This window comes from Danio rerio, chromosome 9 (genome assembly GCF_052040795.2).
Source record: "Danio rerio strain M-AB ecotype USA chromosome 9, GRCz13ab, whole genome shotgun sequence".
Lineage (NCBI taxonomy): Eukaryota > Metazoa > Chordata > Actinopteri > Cypriniformes > Danionidae > Danio > Danio rerio.
The window spans coordinates 31431974-31457972 of record NC_141029.1 but is presented as its reverse complement, the minus strand read 5'-3'; the positions used below and the strand labels follow the sequence as shown (position 1 = coordinate 31457972).

At 34.7% G+C, this 25999-nt stretch overlaps 2 protein-coding genes across 15 annotated transcripts in view; one reads left to right on the top strand and one right to left on the bottom strand.

The window, feature by feature from the left end:
- mcf2lb (mcf.2 cell line derived transforming sequence-like b) overlaps window positions 1-15581 on the bottom strand; it is a 34115-nt gene extending 18534 nt beyond the window's left edge. For 5 of the 13 annotated variants that reach the window (XR_015499489.1, XM_087267926.1, XM_087267930.1 and 2 more), the window contains exons 1-5: window positions 15341-15581; window positions 7485-7568; window positions 2074-2188; window positions 1900-1990; window positions 355-468 (exon numbers count right to left, since the gene is read on the bottom strand). Coding sequence is in view for 12 of the 13 variants with exons in the window: in XM_087267926.1 (XP_087124052.1) it covers window positions 355-468; window positions 1900-1990; window positions 2074-2188; window positions 7485-7568; window positions 15341-15422 (486 nt within the window). In the remaining variant the exon portion in view is untranslated. Of the gene's footprint in view, window positions 1-354; window positions 469-1899; window positions 1991-2073; window positions 2189-7484; window positions 7569-11041; window positions 11364-15340 lie in introns of those variants that run through there. The other 8 variants (XM_087267932.1, XM_087267935.1, XM_087267934.1 and 5 more) reach the window with 3 other exon arrangements.
- A 1866-nt stretch (window positions 15582-17447) lies between these two features.
- Window positions 17448-25551, top strand: cpap (centrosome assembly and centriole elongation protein). Of its 2 annotated transcripts, none has more exons than XM_087267916.2 (15): window positions 17448-17568; window positions 19349-19735; window positions 19939-20053; window positions 20261-20405; window positions 20495-20582; window positions 21186-22494; window positions 22913-23036; window positions 23154-23319; window positions 23410-23664; window positions 23814-23889; window positions 24031-24221; window positions 24400-24540; window positions 24873-24957; window positions 25055-25175; window positions 25259-25551. In XM_087267916.2, the coding sequence occupies exons 2-15, from the start codon at window positions 19370-19372 to the stop codon at window positions 25449-25451; spliced, it is 3375 nt and encodes a 1124-aa protein (XP_087124042.1). In that variant the 5' UTR covers window positions 17448-17568; window positions 19349-19369; the 3' UTR covers window positions 25452-25551. The 2 variants fall into 2 exon arrangements, with proteins under 2 accessions (XP_087124042.1, XP_087124043.1); XM_087267917.2 differs by having other exon boundaries at window positions 19320-19735.
- The last annotated feature ends 448 nt before the right edge of the window (window positions 25552-25999 follow it).

The window sequence follows — 25999 nt, the reverse complement described above, 5'->3', positions numbered from 1 at the left end:
TGTCAAATAAAGTTGTCAAATAAATATGTTCCTCCTGCACATCTGGAGAGGCTGCAGATTCAGGACTGCATTTCTCAGGCCACATTTCTAGGACCCTTTATTATATGGCCTTACCTTACCCTTCCCGCTACATCCAACCACCCCCTAAAGGTTGGATCAGGAACAGCAGGGTCCTAGAAATGTGGCTGGTACTAGAAAAGCGTAGTAACATACTACTGAATAAAGCCAGTAGATGATTACAACAAATTACTGCTTTCACATATGTAAATATTTACATTTATAGACAAAATTATTATTTTTGCAAAAACATTTATTGCCCACACACCAAAAGTAGTAAATGACAGGCCTATTTACCGGTACTTTAAAGTCATCTCTGTGGAGTTTGAAAAAGACATCAGAAAGTGTTCGCTGCAGTATAGCACTGGGCCTCAGAACCAGAACAAGCCGAAGATTAGCAGGAAACCAGCCCTACACGCAAACAAATACAAATTGGCACACATTTTCAAATTACTAGAATTAACCACTGATTCTCAACCAGTAATGTTGTTTCAGTTGTTTTAGCATTTTATTTTATCTGTGTTTAAACATTTAAACTGATATATATATATATATATATATATATATATATATATATATATATATATATATATCATAAATGTTTTCAAAAATTGCAAATAATACAACAAATGTCACATGATACAAATCTGTTAATATATTTTAACCTTATATCTGATGAACAAATAAAATGTTTAATTGAATAAAAATACTGTTAGCAATATTGTGAATATATTTTAGGAATATCCAGTGTTTCTTGGCATTAACAAGTTTAAAAAGAAGCAGCATTGTCACAATTATTGCACAAATATTGCACAATTGCTCATACCGAGTAGCCACTGAACATTGTGTATGGTAACAGGGGGATTTCACAAAGACTTAGAAGCATTTATATTATATGTGATCTATACATATATACAGCAGCTATGGAATACAGAGACTACTTTATTTTTAGGTATGGACACCTTTTTTGTAATGTAATGTAATGTGATAAAAGGCTTTTTATTAAATTCTTATTTTTTTAAAACATTTTGTTTTAAACTGGGAAGAAATATCATTGTAGTTTACATAATAAAACAAAAATGACTCAATTACTATAACTAGATAACTACAGTCAGTTCTATAAAAATTGGGACATCTGCACAATTCTAAAATATTTGGCTCTATACACCAACACAATGGATTTGAAACTAAACAAACAATATGTACTTAAACTGCAGACTGTCAGCTTTAATTTGAGGGTATTTACATCCAAAATCAAGTGAGGGGTGTAGGAAGTACAACAGTTTGCATATTTGCCTCCCACTTGTTAAGGATCCAAAAGTAATTGTCAATTACAGCCTGAAGTCTGGAACGCATAGACATCACCAGACGCTGGCTTTCATCCCTGGTGGTGCTTTGCCAGCCCTCTATCGCCTTCAGTTCCTGCTTGTTCTTGGGGCATTTCCCTTCAGTTTTGTCTTCAGCAAGTGAAATGCAAGCTTAATCGGATTCGGATCAAGTGATTGACTGGTGTATAGCTTTTTTTGATCATTGACTTTGACACACATACACCCACCTTCTGGAGGGTGATCTGACTAACTGAATGGTGTTTGCTTTACGAGAGAAAGAATTCTTAGTTAAAGCGCACCTTGCTCATTTAATTTTAAATCCATTGTGCTGGTGTATAGAGCCAAAATGTTAGAATTGTGTTGATGTCCCAATATTTATGGCCCTAACTTTATATCTCTATTCGTTTTCAAGTGGGCTCCTCACCTTTTCCATAGCTTTATCGATTATATATGTTTATCTAAATAATAGATTTGAAAAAAATGATTGAGAAGAAGCAGATACAACCAGACTCACTGAAATACGCAACAATGTTCCCTTCAAACACGTCCATCGATCTTGACGTCTGTCAATCACTACGATAAAGCCCACACCTGCTGCACTCAGACTGGTGAAGACACATAAACACGTGTTACTGCAGTCAGCCTAGGCTATGCTCTAAAATGAGTGTTTAGGTGTGTGTGTGTTTACCTGGGAATACTTGTCAGGTATGTAAGCACATTACGAAACTCTTGGTCTCCTATTTCACAAAATGAAGGGTATTCTGGGAAGATAATGATAGGGCTTCCATCCTGTGCTCTTCCACCTAAAATAGACATAAATAGGAAAAATCGAAGATGTAAAACCTGCTCCTGTAATCTGTTGGACAGCCAAATAAACAGCAGGAGGTAATAAACCATCCTGTGCTTTGTGCTGTTATGCGTCATCAAGCCTAAAGGGATAGTTCACCCAAAAATCACTATTCTGTCATCAATTACTCATCCAATTCTTCCAAAGTAGATTTTTTCTTCTGTTAAACACAAAAGAAGATATTTTGAAGAATGCTGGAAGCCATTGACTGTTGATTCTTTTTTTTATGGTTGTCAATGATTACAGGTTTACAACATTGCTCAAACAAATTTTCTTTTGTGTTCACCAAATAAAAAGAAATACAGCTTTAAAATCACTTGAGGGTGAGTCAATGGTAAGCAAATACATTTTTGTGTAAAGTATGAGTATTTTGAGTACAAGTATGTGGAAGGACTTTTTTAATTTTGCAGTATCCTGGGTAAGACGCTTCTGTATGCATATGAACTGTATGCAGTAACAAAATCGGTGTGTTTAAGGTCTGTTTTCTTTAAATATCAAGGATCTTCATTGTTTGATTGATATACGATTAGTGGGTCTCAGAATGTACAAGAAGCACTGCTTTAAAGTCTTTCAAATATAAACATGTATTTCACTCCAGAATTTTCAATGGAGTTTTTGCGCTTACACATGCATATCAATGGCTTTTCATCTCTTGTTACGCTTGCACAACTAAATGAATGCTAAAGTTTATTTATCCGGAAGTATTTTAATTATATTACAACATTGATGCTGTAAAAAGAACCATATAAAGTTGAAAAAAGTCACATTAACCGTTTATTGGTATGAGAAGAAACACTAGCAGTGCATATATTATCCTTTTAAATTGGTACACAGGCAAGCCAATGAAAAGCTGCAACTGAATGCTGCATCGCAGTGTGCATATTGTGGGTTATAGCTGCTGAACAACAGTTGCTTGAATGCACTGTGACAGCCAAGCTCTGACATAATCCCAGATTGGCTTATAAGTGCTTTCATCATCATCAGTTTGGCAGATAGAGCCAAAAACTAGATTTTTTCCCAATGAAACAGGCATGAACAGAAGAAGGCAAAATCACTGTTTAACATTCTGAGAAAAAAAATTAAATAAGCATTTTACAGTTTTATGTTCAGTTTCTATTTAAAATATAATTCATTTATTGAAAATATAAACCATTTAAAAACCATGACTAATGTAAAAAACTGACTAATTATAGACAAGGTCACACTTTACAATAAGGTTCATTAGTTAATGTTAATTAATGCATTTACTTACATGAGCAAACAATGAACAATACATCTACTACTGTTTTTGTTCATGTTAGTTAACGTTAGTTAATGAAAATACAGTAGCCCATTGTTAGTTCATGTTAACTCATGGTGCATTAACTAATGTTAACAAGCATGGACTTGGACGTTAATCATGCATTAGTAAATGTTTTATTATGATTAATAAATGCTGTTCATGTGTTCTTCATGATTAGTTCATGTTAGTAAGTCCATTAACTAATGAACCTTATTGTAAAGTGTTACCATAGACAACATTAAGAAAGCCTGGGAGAAGGACCTTGGTAGTAAACTCTCAGATCCTATGTTGAATAGTGTTGTCAGTCAGGTTTACTTATCCTCTATTTGTGCTTGACATTCTCTTCTTCGGTTTAAAATAGTACATAAAGTACATAAATCTAAAGTAAAATTAGCTTAACTGTTTCCTGGTGTTGGATTAGAAAACTTTTAGAATACCAATATTCAATACCCTTTCTGTTGTGCTTTATTATAGATTAGAGCTGGAACCACGTGTGGCATTATTTTGAATTGCCACAGAAGAGTCAAGTTTATCTATGTCAAAGTTTAAGATTGTTGCCTCCTCTTCTTTATTACTTTTATTAGCAAAGTATCATACATACATACAAAAAAAAAATTCTTACTGACATTATTTTTCAAATAACATAATTTATAAATTCAATTCAATATTAAAAGAAAAAAGACATAAAATAAAAAAAAAGAAATTAAAATTAAAAAGAAATTTTAAAAAAATGTATACGTGTATAAAAGAAAATACAAAAGAAATAAAAAATTCAATATTCAAAATTCAAAATTTTAATTAAAACAAATAAAAAACTGAATGAGATAAATTAAATAAAATAAATTAAAAAGTTTAATAAAATATGAAATAAAAAAAGAAAAAAAAAAGAAAATGAAAAGAAAATGAGAGAAAGGTAAAGAAAATAAAAAATAAAAATAATAAAACAAATAAAAACCAAAAAAATAATAAAATAAATTTAAAAAATGAAATAAAAAATAAATCAAATAAAATAAAATATAATAATAATAAAAAATACATTAAAGAAAAGAAATAAAGAAAAATAAAATGAATAATATTAAATTAAATTTAAAAAAAGAAAAAAGAAAGTAAAAGAAAATTAATTAAAAAATGAAATAAAATAAATAATTAAATAAAAATGAAAAATACAAAAAAAATGTTAAAGGAAAAGTGTATGATGTCACTAACCATCAAAAATAGTGAAAAGTAATTAGTCTAATATAAAGTTGGTCCCCTAAATTATTAGTTTCCCTGTTTATTTTTTACCCAATTTCTGTTTGACGGAAAGAATATTTTTTGGCACATTTCTAAACATAATAGTTTAAATAACTCATCTCTAATAACTGATTTATTTTATTTTTTCAAATACAGTAAATAATATTTGAATAGATATTTTTCAAGACATTTCTAAACAGCTAAAAGGGACATTTAAAGGCTTAACTAGGTTGATTAGGGTAACTAGGCAGGTTAGGTTAATTAAGTAAATGTATAACGATTGTTTGTTCTGTAGACTATCTGAAAAAAATTTGCTTTAAAGGGGCTAATAATTTTGACCTTAAAATGGTTCCCAAAAAATGTAAAACTGCTTTTATTTTTACCGAAAAAAAACAAATAAGACTTTCTCCAGAATAAAAAATATTATCAGACATGCTGTGAAAATGTCCTTGCTCTGTTAAACATAATTTGGGAAATATTTAAAATAGAAAAAAAAAATAATCAAAAGGGGACTTCAACTGTATGGAGTGATCTTCTCCTAAGCGAATACTAATAAGTACAATCATAAACACAGCAAATAAAAAGCAAGCAAGGAAGACACACACGTATTCCCTCAGGATAAAACACTATTACACCAATGTATAAAGTAAGATTCAAACATGACACTTTATTCTTGCTATCTACTTTCTCCATAGATTATGATGCAGATCCGAGATGATGTTTGCCTGGTAAGCCAGAGAAGAGAGTGACGATGAAAGAGCGAAGAGAAAGAAAAGCCACTGGGTGAAAAATCCTCATGTGACAAAAATATCATTTTGGCAAGTCATGCCTTCTTCTCCCTGTCTCCATGACAACAGGACAGAGATTGTGCGAACATCATTGGGTCTGTTCAGTTTAACGGTAACAGTCTGTCATCAAGAACAACACACATTCAGATCAAATCCTTAAAGCTGCAGTGTGTGTACAGTACAGGTGCACTACTGTTTCTAACCCCGGTATATTTTTCATCGTTCCATCACTCACATATTCTTTCCACTCTGTTAAGAGAGATTTTCAAAGCATCCAATACAGACAGGAGCAGGAAGTGATGGGAAGTGTATTTTGACTAACAAATTTACACGTACACGCTCTTTCATAAGCATGTGCATTAGTATTTATAATTAGTCACACATTCAAATGTGCACCTTTTGGGCTTCTGTTGAGGAATTTTATTATCATATAAAACAGGCCCGTAGGTAGGTTGGTTTTTTCAAACCACCCCTCACTGACAAAGGCCCAGAATTTGCCCTCACATGAGCTCATTTTACATGTAACTTTTATTCTAGGTTTTGGAGCTTATTCTTGAAAATGACCAACGAAAAGGTGTGAAGCACCAAAAGCAGCCCATATTAAAATAAATTTGAACACTATTTTAGCTATTGTTGTTATCCATAAATTTTAAAATGTACTTTTTTTGGTTATGATGGCCAGCCGACAGTCTATTTCAGATACAATTGTTCCTAAAATGTCACTAAAATGCAGTATTTCAACACATAATTAAATAGACAGACTAAATGAGGCCTATAAATGCAAAAAAGTCCACTTTTTTAGAAAAAAAAGAACCACTACTTTCACCAGGCTGGCTACAGGCCTGAATACATATTAAGACAAGACAGATCCAGTGTCTAAAAAATGTGCTGAATTGCCTTGATGTATTTTACAAAATTGACCTGTAAAAAATGCTGGGTTCTACAATTCCTTTAAGTTGTCTCAATACAAATCAATTAATTTAACCTAATCGTTTTGAAAGAAATTTGGTGGACTGAACATAAGACTAGTTGTCTAAAAAAAACCTTAGGAATTGTGTTGTTTCAACTCAATTTAAATAAGTATAGTTCTAAGAAGCAGCAAAAGTCATTTTTAAAATGAGGTAATTTGAGTGTGAAAATGCAAATCAAAAGCTGAGGTCGGTCACTTTGAGAGTCTTAAAAACATGATCAGGCAATACAAAGTTAATGCAGGTGGATCCTGATGTTTTACGCAGCAGATGGCTTTCCATCTGCAACCCAGTACTGGGAAACACCCATACACACTAATTTACATTCATACACTACGGCCAATTCAGTTTATTTAATTAACCTATAGTGCATGTCTTTGAACTGTAGGGGAAACCGGAGCACCCTATCAAAACCCACACAAACACAGGGAGAACATGCAAACTCCACACAGAACTGTTAATTGACCCAGCCAGGACTCGAACCAGCGACCTTCTTGCTGTGTGATGACAGTGCTTACCACTGAGCCACCGTGTCATCCCAGTTTTTTTAATATATAAAAACAAATTGTTTAGCTTCATTTTGCATTTAACAGGGGGGATGGGGGGATTGTACATTAGTCAATTTTACCTTAAAAATTATTTAATTTTCATACTTTTACTCTCTACAACTTTACTTAAACCCAACTTACTCATCACATTTTAATATTGCATATTCCTATTTTATCTTATGCATATTAAATGTATCAAGGACACTTAAATTCAGCTTCTAATGACTTTCTTGTCAATTAGCTTTTCCTCTCACACATTTAATCATTATTTGTGTCCATTTTTATATATCTGCTAGCTATGCATAGTGGCAAAATATGGAAGACTGAGAGATAGGTAGAATTTGATTGCCAAATATTATTTTGGTCAAAAATATACAGTTAATATACCTTTAATATATCAATTACTATCACAAATGTAAAAAAGTGTATTTACCAGACAGGAACGCAAACTGTCTCTTGAGTTCAGTGATGACATCAGCAGCGAAGAGGGGACTCGACTCCTTCTGCATGATTTCATCTGTAACAAACAGACACACAGAGAGACACCTTTAAATCAACTTTCAAACACTCCTCTGCAGATCTCTTTTAATGATTTACTGCCACAATTGCAAGCAATGAAGAAAAACAGTACTCGTTTTATGGTTCTTGATCACAAGATGAAGGAAAACAGGCGAAGGGGTTTAACCACATGTAAGAAGACCCTACACAGTCGGCACACACACTAATATATTACTAGCTTGTCTTAAAAGTATTGTGTCTTGAGCTGGTGTATGTTACCATCAGAGGGAGGTGAATCTTGCCCAAAGCAATTCCCATGCTCTGGTTAAAAGCACATCAGATGTGTTTCGAATTAAAAGAACAGGTGATTTCCAGTCTCGACCAAAACCCCTGCTGGATATATCTAAAAATAACATTCAACTATTCTTCTATACTCCTAATCAATTACATACATCCATTCTGTTATATATTGCGTTACATTATAAACTCATTGTTATTTATACTGCAGTTTTGAGAACTCTATTTTGAATTTATACACAGCAATTACAGTATTTCTACAGGTTTCAAGTCAAATTTAAGAAATTTTAACACTTTTTAAGACCATTTTAAGACAATAATGAATGAAATCTCAGACTTACACAAGGCTTTATGATAAAGATTTTTTAGTAGCCAGGTTAAAACCTTAAGAAAAACATTAAAAACATTGTAAGGAAGATAATTAAACCATATTAAGTAAATAAATAATGTTTCTTTAAGCTTTTATTGAAACATTTTGTTAGTGATTGGATAGGTGTTGGCCCAATTGGGGTGTAGCTTTACATGGACATAGGACAAGTAAGACCCGTTTAAAATAATTCAAGACCTACAACACAATATTTCAGTGGATTTAAGATTTTTTTAAGGCATAAAATTAAGGACAATTAAGACCCGTTTAAAATAATTCAAGACCTACAACACAATATTTCAGTGGATTTAAGATTTTTTTAAGGCATAAAATTAGTTTTTAGGAGCCTGCAGATACCCTGAACTAGATATTATGAGACATTATGAAATTTGTTTTTTGAAATTTAAGACATTTTAAGACTTTTTAAGACCATAATGAATGATATTTTAGACTTACACAAGGCTTAATGCTAAAGACGTTTTTAATATTCAAGGTAAAACCTTAAAAAACAATAAAAACAACTGTTATCGTAAGGAAGATAATTAAATCATATTAATAAGTTAATAGAGTTAATAAGTAAGCGATTTTAAAACCTTTATTGAAATATTTTGTTAGTGATTGGATGGGTGTTGGTCTAACTGGGTATAGCTTTACATGGACATAGGACCATTAAGACCCGTTTAAAATTACTTAAGACCTACAACACAATATTTCAGTGCATTTAAGACTTATTAAAGCCTACAATTAGTTTTTTAACACCCTGCAGATACCCTGAATTAAACATTATGAGCTGTACTTGACAAAAGAGACCTGGAAAGGTGGGGAATACATCCACTGCCTTCTTTTGTTCTTCTAAAAATAAAAGCGTGTTGTCCCACTAGAGTCAAATTAACCCCTCAGGATGTTCACACAAGCATCCTGAACAGAAAGTCTTCTGTCACATGTCAAATGACTTTAATGGTAGCTCTCACCTATTCTTACTGATGAAATATATCTAAAGCACTGCCCACCATTTATACTTACTATGCATGGGCTGGTATGAGACTCTATATGGTATGATAACCTTGGATAAAAATGTCACGATTTTACAGTATCATGATATTGTAATTACTGCTCTAAAATATGTTCTTTTTAAATGTCTGAGTAAAAAAAAAAAAACTTTTTTCCTAGTTGAACACAATATATATATTTATTTTAAGAAAGATTTATAACATTTTGAAAGAGCAAATATGTCAGGTTAAATAATTCAAATAAATAAACCATTGACTTCTGCTGTCTTCGATAAGTATCAAAAACACAGATGTCTTAACAACTTGAAAAATCTTTCTTTTCTGTGGATATAAAGTATCTGCACTGTTCAGCTCTACAGCATGTTTGGATGTTGCTTTATAAGAGATTTGTTTTATGTTTTTCTGACCTGTAGCTTTTGTTATAGAGGCTCTGGAGATACTGCTGCCCTAAAAAAACTAAATAAAATATTCATAAAAAATAAAAATAAAAACATAACAAAAACGTACATATGCCATAGGAACGGTTTAACAGATGATTTTAGTGTTTTTAAAACCTTGACTTTTCCAAACAATGGGAAAACTTTAAAACTGGTTATCGTCCCATGCCTAATGCTTAGTCATATTTTGTAAAATTGAAATTAAGCAGTGCTAGTTAGTAACTAATTACATGTAATCTGGATTATGTATTCAGAGTGCAAAAGTTAAATACATGTAATTAGTATGTACCATTTTTATTGATTGCATCATAACATATTCTGATCGATAGCATTGAAGTGTATACATTTGCAGATTCTGAAAATCTAGAAGATAAAATATTGGAAGCTTAAAGAGCCAAGTATCATTAAATATAGTAAGTATTTGCAATTGTAATACAATCATATTTAGTTTAAGTTTAGATTGGTATGATTGAATTAATTGTTTTTCATCAGCTTACAAAAAACCCTGCAGTCTATTTTCACAAACATTATGTGATGTTCAATACACTGCTGATATTAACAAAGAATGCAATTTATTTGTAGAATGGATTCTATATGACAAACGGGTTAAAAGTAATCTAAAAGTAATTAAAATGTAGTCTGATTGTATTACCTCCAATTTGTAATCTAAACTACAATTTTAATTTCGTAATTTATTCTGTAATCTACTGCAATGTCTGTGCAATCTGCCCAGCACTGAAATGAAGTAACACAGTCATCATTTCTCTCTCCTGTTCTCAGTTAAAGTACCACCAATAAACCAAATAACAAAAATATACATGTTTTATTTTTATATATTAGAAACATTCCAAAGTGCACTAATATTCTAATGCGATTTAGTTGACATGTAGATGCCAAGTTTAGTTCAGTTCAAGTTTATTTGTATAGACCATTTCAATGTAGTCTGGTAATTGGCCCATGAACATTTCCTGCTTGTTATCAAACTATTTCTTAACTGTAACAAGAGGTAATTCAATCATAACTTGATGCTAAAACAGCTATTATAACATTATTTATCAATGTGTGTCTTAAAAATGTAAAACAGGAAATAGATTGGGACCATTGTTTTTGTTTACATTCCTTAAATGGTTTAAGCGTCTTTTACAAAAATAATTGTTTCAAAGCTGCTTTGCAAAAGGTGCACATTATTACATTATAATCAAATTAAGTTAAAGTTACAATCAAATATAACTTATTATATACAGTTATTATAACCTGCAATTTTATAGCATATAGGTTATGCAGTAACTTATATTGTCAACCGCATGCCCAAACAGGGACATAAAAATCTATTTAAACCAAAACCAAAAATACAATAAAACAAATAAAAGTCCTCACTTACTTTGTAGCCATTGGCAACGTCTGGAAAAGTGATAATATTTCTCAACCTCTGCTAGAGGAATGCATATAGTTTTCCTTCTGTTCTGTACATCCATCCCTCTGTTTCTCTTGTTGTCTAATGGCTTAGTAACTCCCTGGTCGTCTTGTTAATATAAGCAGCGATTTGAGAATGAGTTACCTGAGACAGGTGCAGCGTTTAATGACTTCCTGTTTCTCTCTCTGTCTTTATCTCTCCCTCCTCATTTCCAACGTTCACCAGACTTCCTGGAATGGACTGGTCCCTTGACGCACACAGGTTCCCTTCACCTGCTACATTTCTATAACTGATAACAGTGATGGGTCACTGGCTGTAAAGAACTGTACTTTCTTTGTTTCCACTCTTACTGTGTCTGTCTGAATTGGCACAATCACCCCCAAAAAGAGTCTGCCCCCCCCCCCCCCCAAGAGCCCCTTCCCCCATCCACACTGGTGAATGAATGAAACCCTGTGTGTGTATCTCTCTGTGTGTGTGGCTGGTTTCTCTGTGGTATAATAGGAATCTGAGTGAGATCTGATCATGCTGAGGAGGAAAAGATAAAAGGCAAATTCAAACCAAGTCAGTCAGAAGCCATTCAATCCAACAGATATAATGCTTAGGAGAAAACTTATTTTGAGTGTGATGAGTCTGTCTAATTTCCTCTCTCTATTTCAGATATCACATATTATGCATATAATTATCATTTTTTATAAATAAATATAAATAAATTATAAATAAATAATAAATAAAACAAACAAACAAACAAACAAACAAATAGATAAATAAATAAATAAATAAAGATGAACAGTTTCAGCGTAAAGTCTTCTTCAGTGTTTAACAATTTAAAAAAATAAAATCAATCAAAAAAAATAAAATCAATAAAAATAAAAAAGCAAATAAATAAATAAATAAAAATTAATAGTTTCAGCTCAAAGGCTTCTTCAGTGTTTAACAATAAAAAAGTCTAATAAATTGAAATAATAAATAAATAAATAAACAACTACATAAATAAATAAATAAAGATGAATAGTTCCAGCATAAAGGCTTCTTCCGTGTTTAAAATGATTAAAATAAATAAATAAATAACAAAAAACTATTTGGCCTTCTGACATATTGACAACAGTATTTATGGTTCAAAGGTTTATGTAAATAAATTATTAATTTATTTAACAGAAATGCATTATATTGATCAAAAGTAAAAGTTTTAAAGTTTAACTGAACAGTGTATGCATTTAAGAGTTCTTGAAAAAATATAACTGTTGTCAATATTGATAACATTTAAAGGGCCGGCCCACTACGATATCATATTTTAAACTTTATTTGATGCGTAATGCAGCTGTGTGAATATAAACAACATCTCTGAATGTAAAATGCTCAAAGTTTAATGCAAAGGGAGACATTGGCTTTTACAGAGTTAGCTTGGCCTACAGCGAACAAAGTTTGGGGACTACAAAAACATACATCCAGGTTTGTGAGATCACAAACGCTTCAGGTTCAATTCATAAATTCTAAAAAAATATACAGCTAGCATTTGACAATGAACAGCTTCCAGAATCTCTCCCAGTACAGTGCTGGATTCGGCTAAAACCACAACCATAATAGAAGCTGTGGATTGTGAGTCACAAACTGTGAGTATTTTTATTTGTTAAAATCGATCAACTACATCCACAGCATCTAGCGTTAACACTATGTTCTAGCAAGGATGTAAACAAGGATGTAAACAATGGTAAATGCTGTTTGGCACTGCTAACAATTTAGTTACAAATTCATATTTATCTGTCAAACTGCTGTAAATAGCCACAATCTTCAGCAGCGCTGAAATGTCTCTCTATGCAGCCACTTTCCCTGCGTTCTACATCTCAAATAACAAACTTGCAAAAGATATGTGAACGTTTTATATTAATTACACATGCTAATTTCAAATGTATATAAAACTTTTTATTTTAGAGAGCAGACATGAGGTTTAGCTTTTCGGCTTAGTCCCTTTATTAGTCCGGGGTCGCCACAGCGGAATGAACCGCCAACTTATCCAGCATATTTTTACGCAGCGGATACCCTTCCAGCTGCAACCCATCTCTGGGAAACATCCACCCACACTTATACTCTAGGGACAATTTAGCCTACCCAATTCACCTGTACCATATGTCTTTGGACTGTGGGGGAAACCAGAGCACCCTGAGAAAACCCACGTGAACACAAGGAGAACTTGCAAACTCCACATAGAAACGCTGACCCAGCCGAGGCTCGAACCAGCGACCCAGCAACCTTCTTGCTGTGAGGTGACAGCACTACCTACTGCGCCACTGCATCCCCCTGTGTCCTTTTCATTCTGTGTAATTCAGGCTTTCATGTTAGCTGAGTAGCTGTATGTAATCAAAGTAAGATATTTGAAAAATAACAAGATTTTCTACAAATGAAGCATGAGCTCACATTGCTTTGCATCTTATAAACACTACCAAGCCTTAAAAATACACTCTGGACCACCCCTTTAAAAAATCATTGAATTATAAAAATGATTTCTGAAGTCTATATTTAATCTGTATATTCAGCTGACTAGGACAAATTACTTTTTTAAAATTAAAAAAATACCAAACAAATACCTTAATTAAAAATAGTATGCTGGAATTCTGCTATTTTACTTTAGTTTTAATCAAATAAATGCACCCCTGGCACTGGGGGTTATTTACATTCACATTTGGTCATTTAGCAGTTCCAAAACATTTATACTGACAATAACCTGATTTTACTCACTCTGTCCTTGTGTCAGCGGGACTAGAGGAAGTAGTCCACAATCAGAGTCTCGTTCGCGATGCCTTTTCCTTAAAATCCTCAGCATAACTTTCCTTTTTTATTGCCGACCTCAAACTGATACTTAGTTATAATTCTACACAACACTGTAGTAAACCCAAGAAATTGTCGACCATTATTTTAGCACTAGCCCCTACACTTTAATATGCAACAGCTAGTAGTTAAAAGCACTCGTGTTTATCTAAAGCTTGTGTTCAGACTACTGCAGAAACTGTTCTACAGAGGAAATCTGTGTTTTATGGTATCTGTTTTTGCACTCAGCAGAATCTCTGCCAAACACACACACTTTGGTCAAGTCACCCCCAGCATGAAGCTCACAGGAGGGTTTCTGCAAAGTTCTTTCTGCCTTTAGGCTTCAGAAATGAGGGTAAGTACAGAAATCATAACATTCATTTAGACACAGAGTAGAGTTTTGCATACCACTGAAAATATATTTTGATGTAAAAATGTTCTATTAAAGAATATCTGATACATGAGGCCTCTTTCTTATCTACATGATCAAATCGTCTACATTCATTCTGTCCTCCGACTGATAAATTGTATCAAATATATTACATGAAGTCTTCTGTAGAATGTTTATTCATGGGTGATCATGTATATATTTTAAATGATAAAACATAATGCTGACAAATAAACAAAATCATAGTGGTTTGAAGAATACTGCCAAAGTTTAAATATTTAAAGTGACCATTAATTAGTATTTTAGGGTTGCACTTTGACCCTTTAATACAATGCAGCATTAAAGTAGGTGTGAGAACACGCAGACTCCACACAGAAATGCCAAAACCAGTGACCTTCTTGCTGTGAGGCCACAGCGCTACCTACTGCGCCACCGCACCAACCAAAATTATTAATATTAATTAAAAACATAATTGTTTTCCTTGAAATCCCTTTTTTTCTACCAAATGTCTCATTTATGACTGCACTGCATGTAAATATCATCCTACCTAACATGTTATTGAAAAGCAATGTAATAGTAACTAATGCATGTATATTCTTTTATCAAAGTAATGTTTTTATAGTTTTTATCGTACATTTGGAATATATAATATATTTTTACTCAATTTGAGCCTCTGAAGAACCTTTAACCCCCCCCCCCCCCCCTCCACAATCAGTATGCTAATTATAGCCTATTTGAGCCATACAAATGTATGTAAAAATGTATCAAAAATGAAACATATATGTTGTATAATTCTAACTGTTTCATACAATTATTTAATTTGTCAGACTTTGTAGGTCAAATATTTGAATACAACAATACCACAAACATAACTGCCCAAAATATCAGCTCAGCTATAACCCAGATGACCAAATTTTGTGTCCAGATATAATATTATCCTGTACTCAAATAAGATATGAATAATTCTCACTGTTGAACAGCATTACTGCATCTATCAATATGCCACTCAATATGTAAAGGCATTTAAACAATTTCTTTTTAAATGACAAACACAGACACTCATATACAGTCCTTACCAATGCTGTGAGCGACATTGCTCAATCTGCGCTGCAGCTCTTGCACGACCGTCTTCTCTGTCTGCATCCAGATCATCGCCATCCTTCACTCCTGAGAGAAGGTGGACAGATCGACTGGAGGATATGAGAAGAATTTCACCCTTTGCCCCTCAGTGATGGTCAATTCAGCATCAGCATCACATATAGGGAGATGGAGGAGGAGGAGCTCTGCAATGTCAGGCTGACTGAGCATGTAACCAGTGAAAAGAGCACACGCATGTGCACACAGGATGGCCTGACATGCTGATTCAGTATGTACTTTGGTGCCATCAGTTGGAATGTTTTTGCAATTACACCTGGAGTGGAAACAGGAGGGCAAGAAGCATGTTATTCACTTTGATTGGCTTGATTTTCATTACAGAATAAAAAACATCTTAATAAAAATTAAACATGCTCAGTTTGGGTTTAGCAAATTACAGCTAATAAAAAACACTACATAGCAGTATTACAAAAGAAAAAAAGAATTATTCAGCAATTATTCAGCATCCTGTTTCAATTTGAAGAACTTATAATTTATGATTCAGTTAAAACTAAATATTTTGTCAAATACTGAAACTAATCAGCCATGTCTAGTTCAGTGGTTACTAAAGTAAAGGGTTGGACCATGAGACAATGAGCGGGGTTGCTTGGTGATTTCCAAAAATTAAATTCATTTTATGAAACTATTAGAATGACCATAACCTACTGAAAAAAAAAAAATTAGTTAATGCTTACTTTTAAAAACAACAACATACAATTAAAAAGCCACCAGCATTTAATTTATTTTGGTCATTTGATTGCAACTCCTGAGGTAATTATGTCATATTAAAGACACAGCAACAGCGTCAGAGGCAGCAGACTGACTTTTTTTTTGGAATCAGGTGAAACTTTCTGAAACCTTTACGGCACTCAAGTACATTAAAAATATGGGCCACGAGGCCCACAACTGAATATGGATGAAGGTCTGAGTGCGTTCAAGGCTTGCAAGGTTTGTATATTTATAACCACTTCAAAGGTTATTGGGGTTGCGAGTAACTGGCATTGTAATTTTGGGTGTTGGGGGCTGAAATGTTTGGGAACCCCTGTTCTAGTTAATGAGCGAATGTGAAAAAAAAATCTAACTCTTAAATCAAAAATATTAGGTTTTTTTTTTTTTACCATGTAGCATATTTTAGCACAATTACCCTTTTAGTAACTAATTAACAGATTTTTTAAAATTAAAAATTACACATGAACCACAATAAATGAAGGGAAACTTACTAATTTGATAATACATTTACTTTTAATATATCAGTTTGGAGAACATGTTTTAGCAAGAAATGTTGTTGACACCTAAATGCCAATGCCAAATGGACTCGATCACAAAACTGAACATTTTCAAGTAATTTACTGCATATAGTTTTCTTATTTACACCATTATTTCTTAATGGTTCTTTATTCTGCTAAATAACTAGGCTATTCTTTTTTTCTTAAGAATTTTTCACAGCTTATTGGATTTCATAACGAAATAAAAATAAGGTTTAAAAGATAATACTCCTTCAATACATTTTTGTTGAAAATCTCTGGCCTACATTTATGAAGTCTAAGGCATGTATTACAGCTAAAATGACATGAGCAAAACTCCCCAATGCATCTTCCTCGTGACCTGCTCGTGACCAGTCCTAGAGGTCTGTCACTGCTACGTGCATCTAATCAATACACAATACAAGAGCCGTAGACTTTGATTTAATAACACTAGCGACTGGTTACCATTTACCGTGCCATACTCAGCCTGTCACTGTTTAAGGCGCCAGTTTCTAAACCTCGCACCGCGAAAGGCAACGTCGCTATTAAATTACATGTGTCTGGCTGGCTTTATACCTGCCAAACAGGAGGTCCTGTTATCACTACTATTGTTACACTTGTTAGTGTTTATGCTAGTAACCTACTGTAAAAGTTCTAAGTGCTGCATTGTGCAGGAGCAGTGAAGCCAGCAGACTGCAATAAGACGGAGATGACCAGCTACAAATAAGATATGTTTTTATTAGTCTGAGGGAGGAGCTTATAAAAAGTGTTCTGACTACAATTCCCATCATGCACCGGTGTTTTCGTTGATCATTCGTCTGTCTCGCGGGCTATGCTTTGTTATGGCGGTATCGTTCGAAACTTACCAAAGTTCAGACGTCAACTGCGGGAATCTTTAAATACCCGGCTCGACAACCCAAACTAAGGTAGGGCATATTTACTCACAACTCTGCAGCGATTTAGTAAAGTGATATAGCATCTATATTTAGCATATATCTCGCTTTGTATTTGTTTATATTTCTGACGGCCCCGATATGTTTGACAAAACTGTAAACATATTCATAGTGTTACAACTGAACTAATGTATTGCCCATCGTCACCTGGATGACAGTTATACTTTGGTCTTTAATGACTGTTTATTGAGCTTCAGTGGTTTCAATAATGTCACTTTGAACTAACTGTACTTAATATGGGAACAGACATCGTTCACCTCGTTACCCTGAAATAAATAGCTTGTTTATTTGGTTAAAAATGAAACCGATTTCGATCAGACTTGGTAACGTTAGTTTAACATGTTGACTTTTGTAATATATGACATAGTTGACATCTAAAAAAAGCATTACTTAGGGTTTTTCTCCTGTGATCAAACTTGTGGCTCAACTAGAAAAAGATAACTTGATATAACTTACCTTTAGATACAAGCTAGTGCTAGCTTCAATCATTTTGATTCCAGTTTAACTTAAGTGACCCACACAGTTTTTACCCACTGAAAATGAATTAAACTCTGTCGTGTAAGCTTTATAGCTATGGGACTGAACCAGAAAATTATGATCACTATATAAGCATTTTAGTATGTAATTTATTTGCTAACAACCAGAATCCAAAATCATATTAAGTTACATTTTGCTTAATTCTTGAGCTACAAACTTTGAAAATATTTGATGACATTTTGCAGTCATGTATATTTATGCAGTTCATTTGGCAGAGAAAAATAGTAGTTTTAACTTTGGCTGCAAGATATTGGAAAAAAAAACTAGCAATGTTTTCATTCAATGCGATATATATTGCGATATAAATGCCATTTCACCAGAGGACTTGAATAGTTTAAGAATTCATAATTTTAGATTGATTTTGATAATTCTGTAGGGCAGCATCTGCATAAAATATCATTTTAAGAAATGACAAGCATTTTTAAAAACAACAGATAAAAGATGCAAATACACATTTTATTTTCTGGGGAGTCAAGCTATATTCAAAAGCAGAAATAAAATATTCACTGTATAATAATAGTAATTACACTATCGATTTAATTGAGTAAATAATATAATGTTCAATTAATCTGTAAGCTAGAAACGTTTAATTTATTGTGCCCAAATGGCTCGAGTTTGCTTCAAATTCTTACAGTCAGGCCTTAAAAACAGATGCAAATAATAAACTTTCATTCTGAGTGTAACCCCACCGGTCCTACACCACTCAACCCGTTCCAAGCTGGGATGGAACTAGCGACTCTTCGCATGGGAGTCGGTTGATTTAACAAGGAGGCTGAAGACCATCACTTCACTAGCTGGCCTCTGCTACATAAGAAATAAAATGTAAAATTACTCCACTATGTTGTAACTTTAATGTCTGCTCAACTATAATCCCAACTACATTGTAGATCCCTGTTATGTGACTATTGCGGACTCACACATTGCAATATCAATGCTGAAACGATATATATTGTGCAGCCATAGTTTCAACAACATTTGTTCTTAAGCTATTTGTGTTTCTTTTTTTTAATATCAGCTGCATGCAAATATACTTACTGGTGTTTCTAATCAGTGAAAATGTAAAACATTTGTTAAGAACCAACATCCTAAAAAGGGTTCATATATATTTAATACTACTTTAGTTACAAAAAAAACCCCTTAAAAACATGCCCTTATGACTTTATCATTATCACGTTTATCTTCTTGAGTGAATGCATTTGCAAACTCACCTTTTTAGGGTTTGAGCCAGGTCAGCAACATGATGTCATCACCAGCTGGACTCCAGCAGGGGCAGATTAACTTCATCTCCCACTGGGTGCCGGACAGCACCCGTGCTGGTGTGATACTGCATGGCTCACCTGGAGATGCTAGTTCTGGATCAGTTCGGAGCAGTGGCAGTCTGGTGGTTCAGGATCCAGATGACTCCTTCATTTCTCAGTTTGCCCCACTGCCCATCTCCAGGAGCAGCAGCTGTGCCAGTGTGGACATGTGCAGTCTGGGTGGAGGCAGCAAAACTCCTGGGGAAACTCAACTGTCTGATGCTTCTTTGAACAGTGAGATGCAAAGTATACAAGACATTTTAAGAAACACACGAGACCTCCCATTAATAGCCAAGCTTGAACAGGTGAGTTCAGTTGTTATTAATGTTGATGAGATTTTCTTTTAAATATATATTTTTTTTAATTTGAATTTGTCAGATATAAGGATGTTCTCTGAATTCCATGGTAATTTTTTTAATAATAGGAATAAGTTGCTCAGTCAAAGCATTTATAAAGCAAAAATGTTTAATGCTTTGTAAGATATTGAAGAGCTTGTTTATTTCTCCAGCTGAAGCAAATGCAATATCGCATGCAGGAGCAGCTCAAAGCCCACCAGCAAGAACAGTTGCTAAGACAACAACGTGAACCACAAAGGCTTCTGGCAATACCACAGAATACTGCAGGTATAGAATAAATGGTCTATGGTACTTGTACACAAAGAGCTGTTGTTAATGACATCTTATTGAACAACAAAACATTAGTTCATCATGCTGATGAATTACTTTCAATATCACATTAAATATACATAAAGTGTAGGCTAAACCTATCTTTAAAAAGTCAATAACTATCAAGATAGGATAAAACTTGACTTTCTTCATCTGCCATTGTAGAGACCACTGTGTGTAACCGTGAACCAAGTGTGGTGGCGTTGAACACCGAACATGACAGTCATTATGAATTTGAAGAATCTCTTCAGTCCACAACTGAAGATCAAACTATGTACAGAAAAGAGTCTGACTCAGAGCCACAGGACAGGTAAACTTAAACTCTACAGCTTAATATAATGCTATATCAGAGCATCGTGTCATATATATTGTCTATATATAAGTATCTGTTGGTTTTAGACCCATTAAATCAGGCTTTGGTGGGAGAACATTTGAGGAAATACTGGAAGAACAGCTGAAGATGGAAAACCAGAAATTGACAAACGAGGTCAGTTACAAAACATAGGGTTATATTAGGTTTGCACTTGGCAGGTTGGGTAAGATTAAATTGAACTAAATTGGTTCATTTGAGTAAGTGTGAACACTGTCATCAAATTATAGTTGGTCTTGGTGCAATTTATAATGTACTCTGGAGTGGTTCGAATGACATATGAACATAACATAAACCAAAAACATCTAAGCCAGGGGTGTCAAACTCCATTCCTGTAGGGCCGAAGCCCTGCACAGTTTAGTTCCAACCCTGCTCCAACACACTTACCTGTAGGTTTCAAACAAGCCTGAAGGACTCAATTAGTTTGATCAGGTGTGTATTAGGGTTTTTTATTTAATTAGGGTTGGAACTAAACTGTGCAGAGCTGCGGCCCTTTTGGAACTGAGTTTGACACCTGTGATCTAAGCGAACCACAATAGGTCATGATATCAGGAAATGCAACCCTTAATAGGACAGAAAAACTAAATAGAAGTGTCAATACTTCCTAGATGTAGAGGTGTACCAACTTATGCTGACATAACTATGTGTAATATGATCTTTCTAATCTAACTTAACCTTAATGTCTAATTTTCTTTCATTTTTTCATATTGACATATGTAGAATCCACCAGCTAAAAGTGTAAAGGTAAAGAGACCCTTTCTTAAACGTGGAGAAGGTCTGGCCAGATTTACCAGGGGAAAAGCCACTGTACCATCAAACAGAAAAAGTCCACCTAACCCCAAGCCCTCATCAGGCCAAAATCCAAAAAAATCTCAAGTCCTGGACATGAAGTCGAAGAGGAACTCCATAAACAAATCAGAAGGCTCAAAATCCACACATCCAATGATCCAACGCAAGACAGCTGTGCTAAATAAAGAGAACTTTCCTCAGAACAAAACCACAGGACCAGTCACCAAGATGACCCTTCAACCTCATGTTCTTGTTGCACATCAGGGTCAAAATATGGGCTCCATCTCAGCTCAGATCCTCCCAAAACCTGACCCTTTGTCCAACATGAAGATTAACAATGCCACTCCAACAGACTGCAATAAGGAGAGAGAATGTAATCGTATAAAGGATAATGCTAGTGTTGCAGAAAATTCCTTTGAAGTGTGGTTCACAGAGCGAAGGGAGCATTGGGAGCAAGATCACAAGCGTGAGCGTGCCGAACTCGGAGAGTTTGAGCTACTAGAACGAGCAGCAGATGAAATCTCATTCTCCAGCAACTCATCCTTTATCAGCACTCTGCTTCAGAGAGACCGCAGGCGTCTCTCCTCAACACCTATTAAATCCACTGGTCAATCTACACTACCTAGTCAAGCTCTAGGTCCCACTGCAGCTCCTGGTCTCATGTTGGGTCATAGAGCACCAGCGCCTCCTATAAACACTGCAATACAGAAAGATATTGTTAGCATAGAGCTGAAAGAACTTTGTCATGAGGAAACTGATGAGAAGTTTGACGACTCATCGTGCAGTAACTCTGAGCTGGAACCTCTTTCCAACATTTCCAATCCACCCATAAACCACTTTCAAGTGCCCATCACTCTTCCTTATGATAAACGCACCTACCAAGATAGAGATGGTGCCAGCAGTCCAGAGGGGGATGATAGGAATTCAAGTCATAATGAAGACTCTACTCTCAAAGACTCCAGAACCCAGTTAGAGTTTGATGACGATGATACCTGGAATGATCCTGAAGATGAGTCCTCCTGTCCAGTAGAGGAATCTCCATCAGAGAGGATGCTGAAAAGGAAGGTTGCCTTCTCTAAGGGGGTGAAACCAGTAGGAGGGAGCCCAAAGGCAGGTGCAAATCGAAATGAAGCTCCATCAACAAGCCAGTTGGTAGCAAAGCTGTTTCCAGCGCTGAAGCCCAAACCTTCTCCAGTAATGATGCCAGAACCACAGAACAAGCCCAGTGAGGAAGGAGCAGGTAGTTGTGACATTCTGCATACTGCTATAAAATGTGCTTGTCTTCAGTTGGTAATGCTTTTAAATATATAATCATTATTTGTCAAGCCCATTGAGTCAAGCCCAATATTATTCATACCATTGGCAAATTCTGACTTAAAGTTAATTTTATTCAACCAGCAAGAAGTTTTTTTTAAATGGAAATGACACAGGCTTCTCTTAAAAGATAATAAGACAAATGTACAAAATTGTGGGGAAAAAATTCAAAGCTTTCAATTACATTTGAACAAAAAGTCAGAATCTTCCAGGGGTATGAACAAATTTGGACTTGACTGTATTTTTAATCTTTTTCTCAGACGCTAACAATGCATACAAAGTAATGCACTGGTTACTAACAGAACTTGCGCAATCCTTCTTAATAGCAAACTTTTGATTTCCAGCTCAGTCAAGACTTCTTCGTGAGCGTTTGGTGGAGCTGGAAACAGAGATCGAAAGATTCAAATCTGAGAATGCAGCCCTGGCCAGGCTAAAGCAAGAGAACCAGGATATCAGAGAAAATCTTAAGTATGACTCTTTCGTAAAATCCCGAGACACAACAAATACCCAAGTATAATGAATGTACAGTACAATTAAATACCATTCACCAAATAAAGCTAAAACTTTTAAAATTTTCCCACCCAGAAAAGACAAGGCTGACTTTGAAAAGAAGAGGATAGAGGAAACTGCTAAGTGGGAGGAGTATAAAAGTGAGGAATACAAGAAAATGCAGCGTGAAAAGAAGCTTTTTGAAAAGCATGCAGCAACTGTGAGAGCAAGACCTGACAAACAAGAACGAGATGAGATCCAGGTCCGCTTTCAGTACCATCTACTTAAAAAAATTACAAAATCATTTATTTTAAATCTGTGTTTCAAATCTGCATGTTAATGTCTGAACCAGGCTCTAAAGCAGCAGTTGAACATGATGCAGGAGGATTTGCGCAAACGAGAGGCTCGCTGGAGCAACACACAGAAGCGTCTCCGGCAGCAGGTGGAGAGTCTGAGTTCAGAAAACACATCCCTTAGAGACCAAGTGCGGACACTGGAGAAACTGCGGCTCAGTGCCTGGAAGAGTGCTGAGAAAGAGAAGGAAAAAGGACGGTCCTCTACATCTAGCAGTAGAACCAGTACTGGATCCAAACCTACAGATTCCAAGGTAAAAATCTGAAATTTTCTTCACTGTTACTTTAAAGAAACGCAGACATTAAAGTTGAATTAACATTTTGTCTGGAAATTTAAGTAGTTTTTATTGTCCGAGATGTTTGTACCTATAAAACAACATTATTTTTGCTTTAATGTTTTTAGAGTCCATCTCACAGTTCAAAAGGCAACAGCAGCAGAAAAGGAAGTCCAGAAACACAGATCTCTCTCACAGACTCTGGTATTATCATACTTTAAAATCACTAGTCTAGTGCATGTTTTTATTTCTGTCTACAATAATGTAAAAATGTATTTTACTTGTCCGTCTGTTCTCTTTAAGTGTGATTAGGATGTACCATGATTCTCAATTTTCCCCAAACAGCTTTTTTTCCTGAAGTCAAAGAAACGCAGAGCTTTAAATCAGAGCTCAGCCCATTGGTAAACCAGAGTTCGGGTGTACTGGTTATGAACGAGAGGAGCCAAGATGCTCCACTGAATAACTCTTTCCCTAAATTGACCATAACTGGACAGACAAATGAGAAACAGGAAGAAATCATGCAGTCAGACAGCAAGGTAATCAATCTGTCTTCTTCAGCTTCAACAATTCACATCTCAAATATTATTTCATACTGATGCTAAGTGGAATCTTATTTTAAACAATACTGGGCTACAGATTAGAGGAGTGTTGAAATGGTTGCAGCGCAAATGGTCTAGTCTACTTTCAAAATTGCGGACTGTTTACATGTTTCAGATTGAGAAGATGCTTCCAGATGGCGGCCGACTTGTTGTCTTTCCAAATGGCACCAGGAAAGAACTTTCTGCTGATGGCCAGACTGTAAAAGTTATGTTTTTCAATGGAGATGTGAAACACACAATGCCTGATCAAAGAGTGGTGAGGGATGAACTTTGATAATCTGTTATTTCCATCTCGTTATAATAGTTCTACTATTAATGTTTCATGCTTAATTCAATGACAGAGAGATAAAATTGTGCAATTAAAAGTCAAAAATAAGGAATTGACTTTTCTGATATCTCGAATCACTACAATTAATCCATTGTAATGGAGTTCAAAAAAAAAAAATCAAGAAAAAATGCATTGGATACATTTTGGGAGAAGAAAGTATTTCTTAGGGCCCTGTTAATGTTTTTTTGCTTTTAGCATTGACGTGAGGGGATTTTAGTTTCAAATGTTCATGACTGATTAGCAATGTCACTCTCTTTCAGATTTATTACTATGCAGAGGCTCAGACCACACACATCACTTATCCTGATGGCATGGAGGTGCTTCAGTTTCCTAACAATCAAACAGGTAGGCCTGCATTTTCATTAAAAACAATCAATGGTAAAAAGAGATTACTGTAAGTCAAAACTTAAGTCAATTTCTTCTCTCACTTTGCACTTTTTAGAGAAACACTTCCCAGATGGTCGTAAGGAAATCACTTTCCCTGATCAGACGGTCAAGACTCTTCACCCTGATGGAAGAGAGGAAAGTGTGCTCACAGATGGAACAATAATACAGCTGAATCCGTGAGTACAATTCTTCAATATGCGTCATTATACAGAGGTGCCTGACAAATGACACTATTTTCATCCTTGCTTTCTTTTTTCAGAGATGGTAGTAAGGTGATCCAGTTTAACACAGGTCAGAGAGAGATCCACACTGCAGATTTTAAAAGACGGGAATATCCTGATGGTACGGTTAAAACGGTTTATTCAGATGGACGTCAAGAGACGCAGTACCCAACAGGACGGGTGCGACTAAAAGATCCACAGGGAAAAGTCATTATGGACACTAAAGCTTGAAAACAATGGGACTTGAATGAATTTGTTTGGAATTTGTAAATTTTAACTATTTATTTTTGTTTGTAATTTCTGTAAAAAAATAAATCTGAATTTATACAAAGTTGTACAGTATGTGAAAGGTATTTCTCTCCTTTTTATGTTGTATTGAAAATAGGCCAGATAGTTATTTGTATTGTATAAAAAAATTGCCTATTCAGTGTGGTTCTCAGTAGAACACATGGTTTCTACTACATTCATTCTTCCATGGTGGGGGGCCACACTAAAATTCATCCCGCCATGGCTACATTACAGCTTCTCATTCAAAACCTTCAGTACCAAAACATATTAAAAGGTAAGTGAATTATAACAGAGCGAATTTTTCTGTAATCGTAGTAATGCTGTGCGTTATCTGCCAGCAAAGAGATTCACGTTCGTATTACATAAATGCGATTTCGACTTGTAATACTGCGCTCACGCCATTTGCCATTTGAAATAACGCCATAGGTAGATGGTAGATTTGTGTAAAAGGCCCGCCGCCACAGCTGGAACAAATCCTAGAGGAAACACTG

Excerpts from the sequence above, each read along its gene's own strand:
- cpap (XM_087267916.2), top strand. The coding sequence starts at position 19,370 with ATGATGTCATCACCAGCTGGACTCCAGCAGGGGCAGATTAACTTCATC. Across the intron at positions 20,583-21,185 it reads ACCAGAAATTGACAAACGAG|AATCCACCAGCTAAAAGTGT; the intron begins GTCAGTTACAAA and ends TGACATATGTAG. Across the intron at positions 23,890-24,030 it reads GATCTCTCTCACAGACTCTG|CTTTTTTTCCTGAAGTCAAA; the intron begins GTATTATCATAC and ends TTCCCCAAACAG.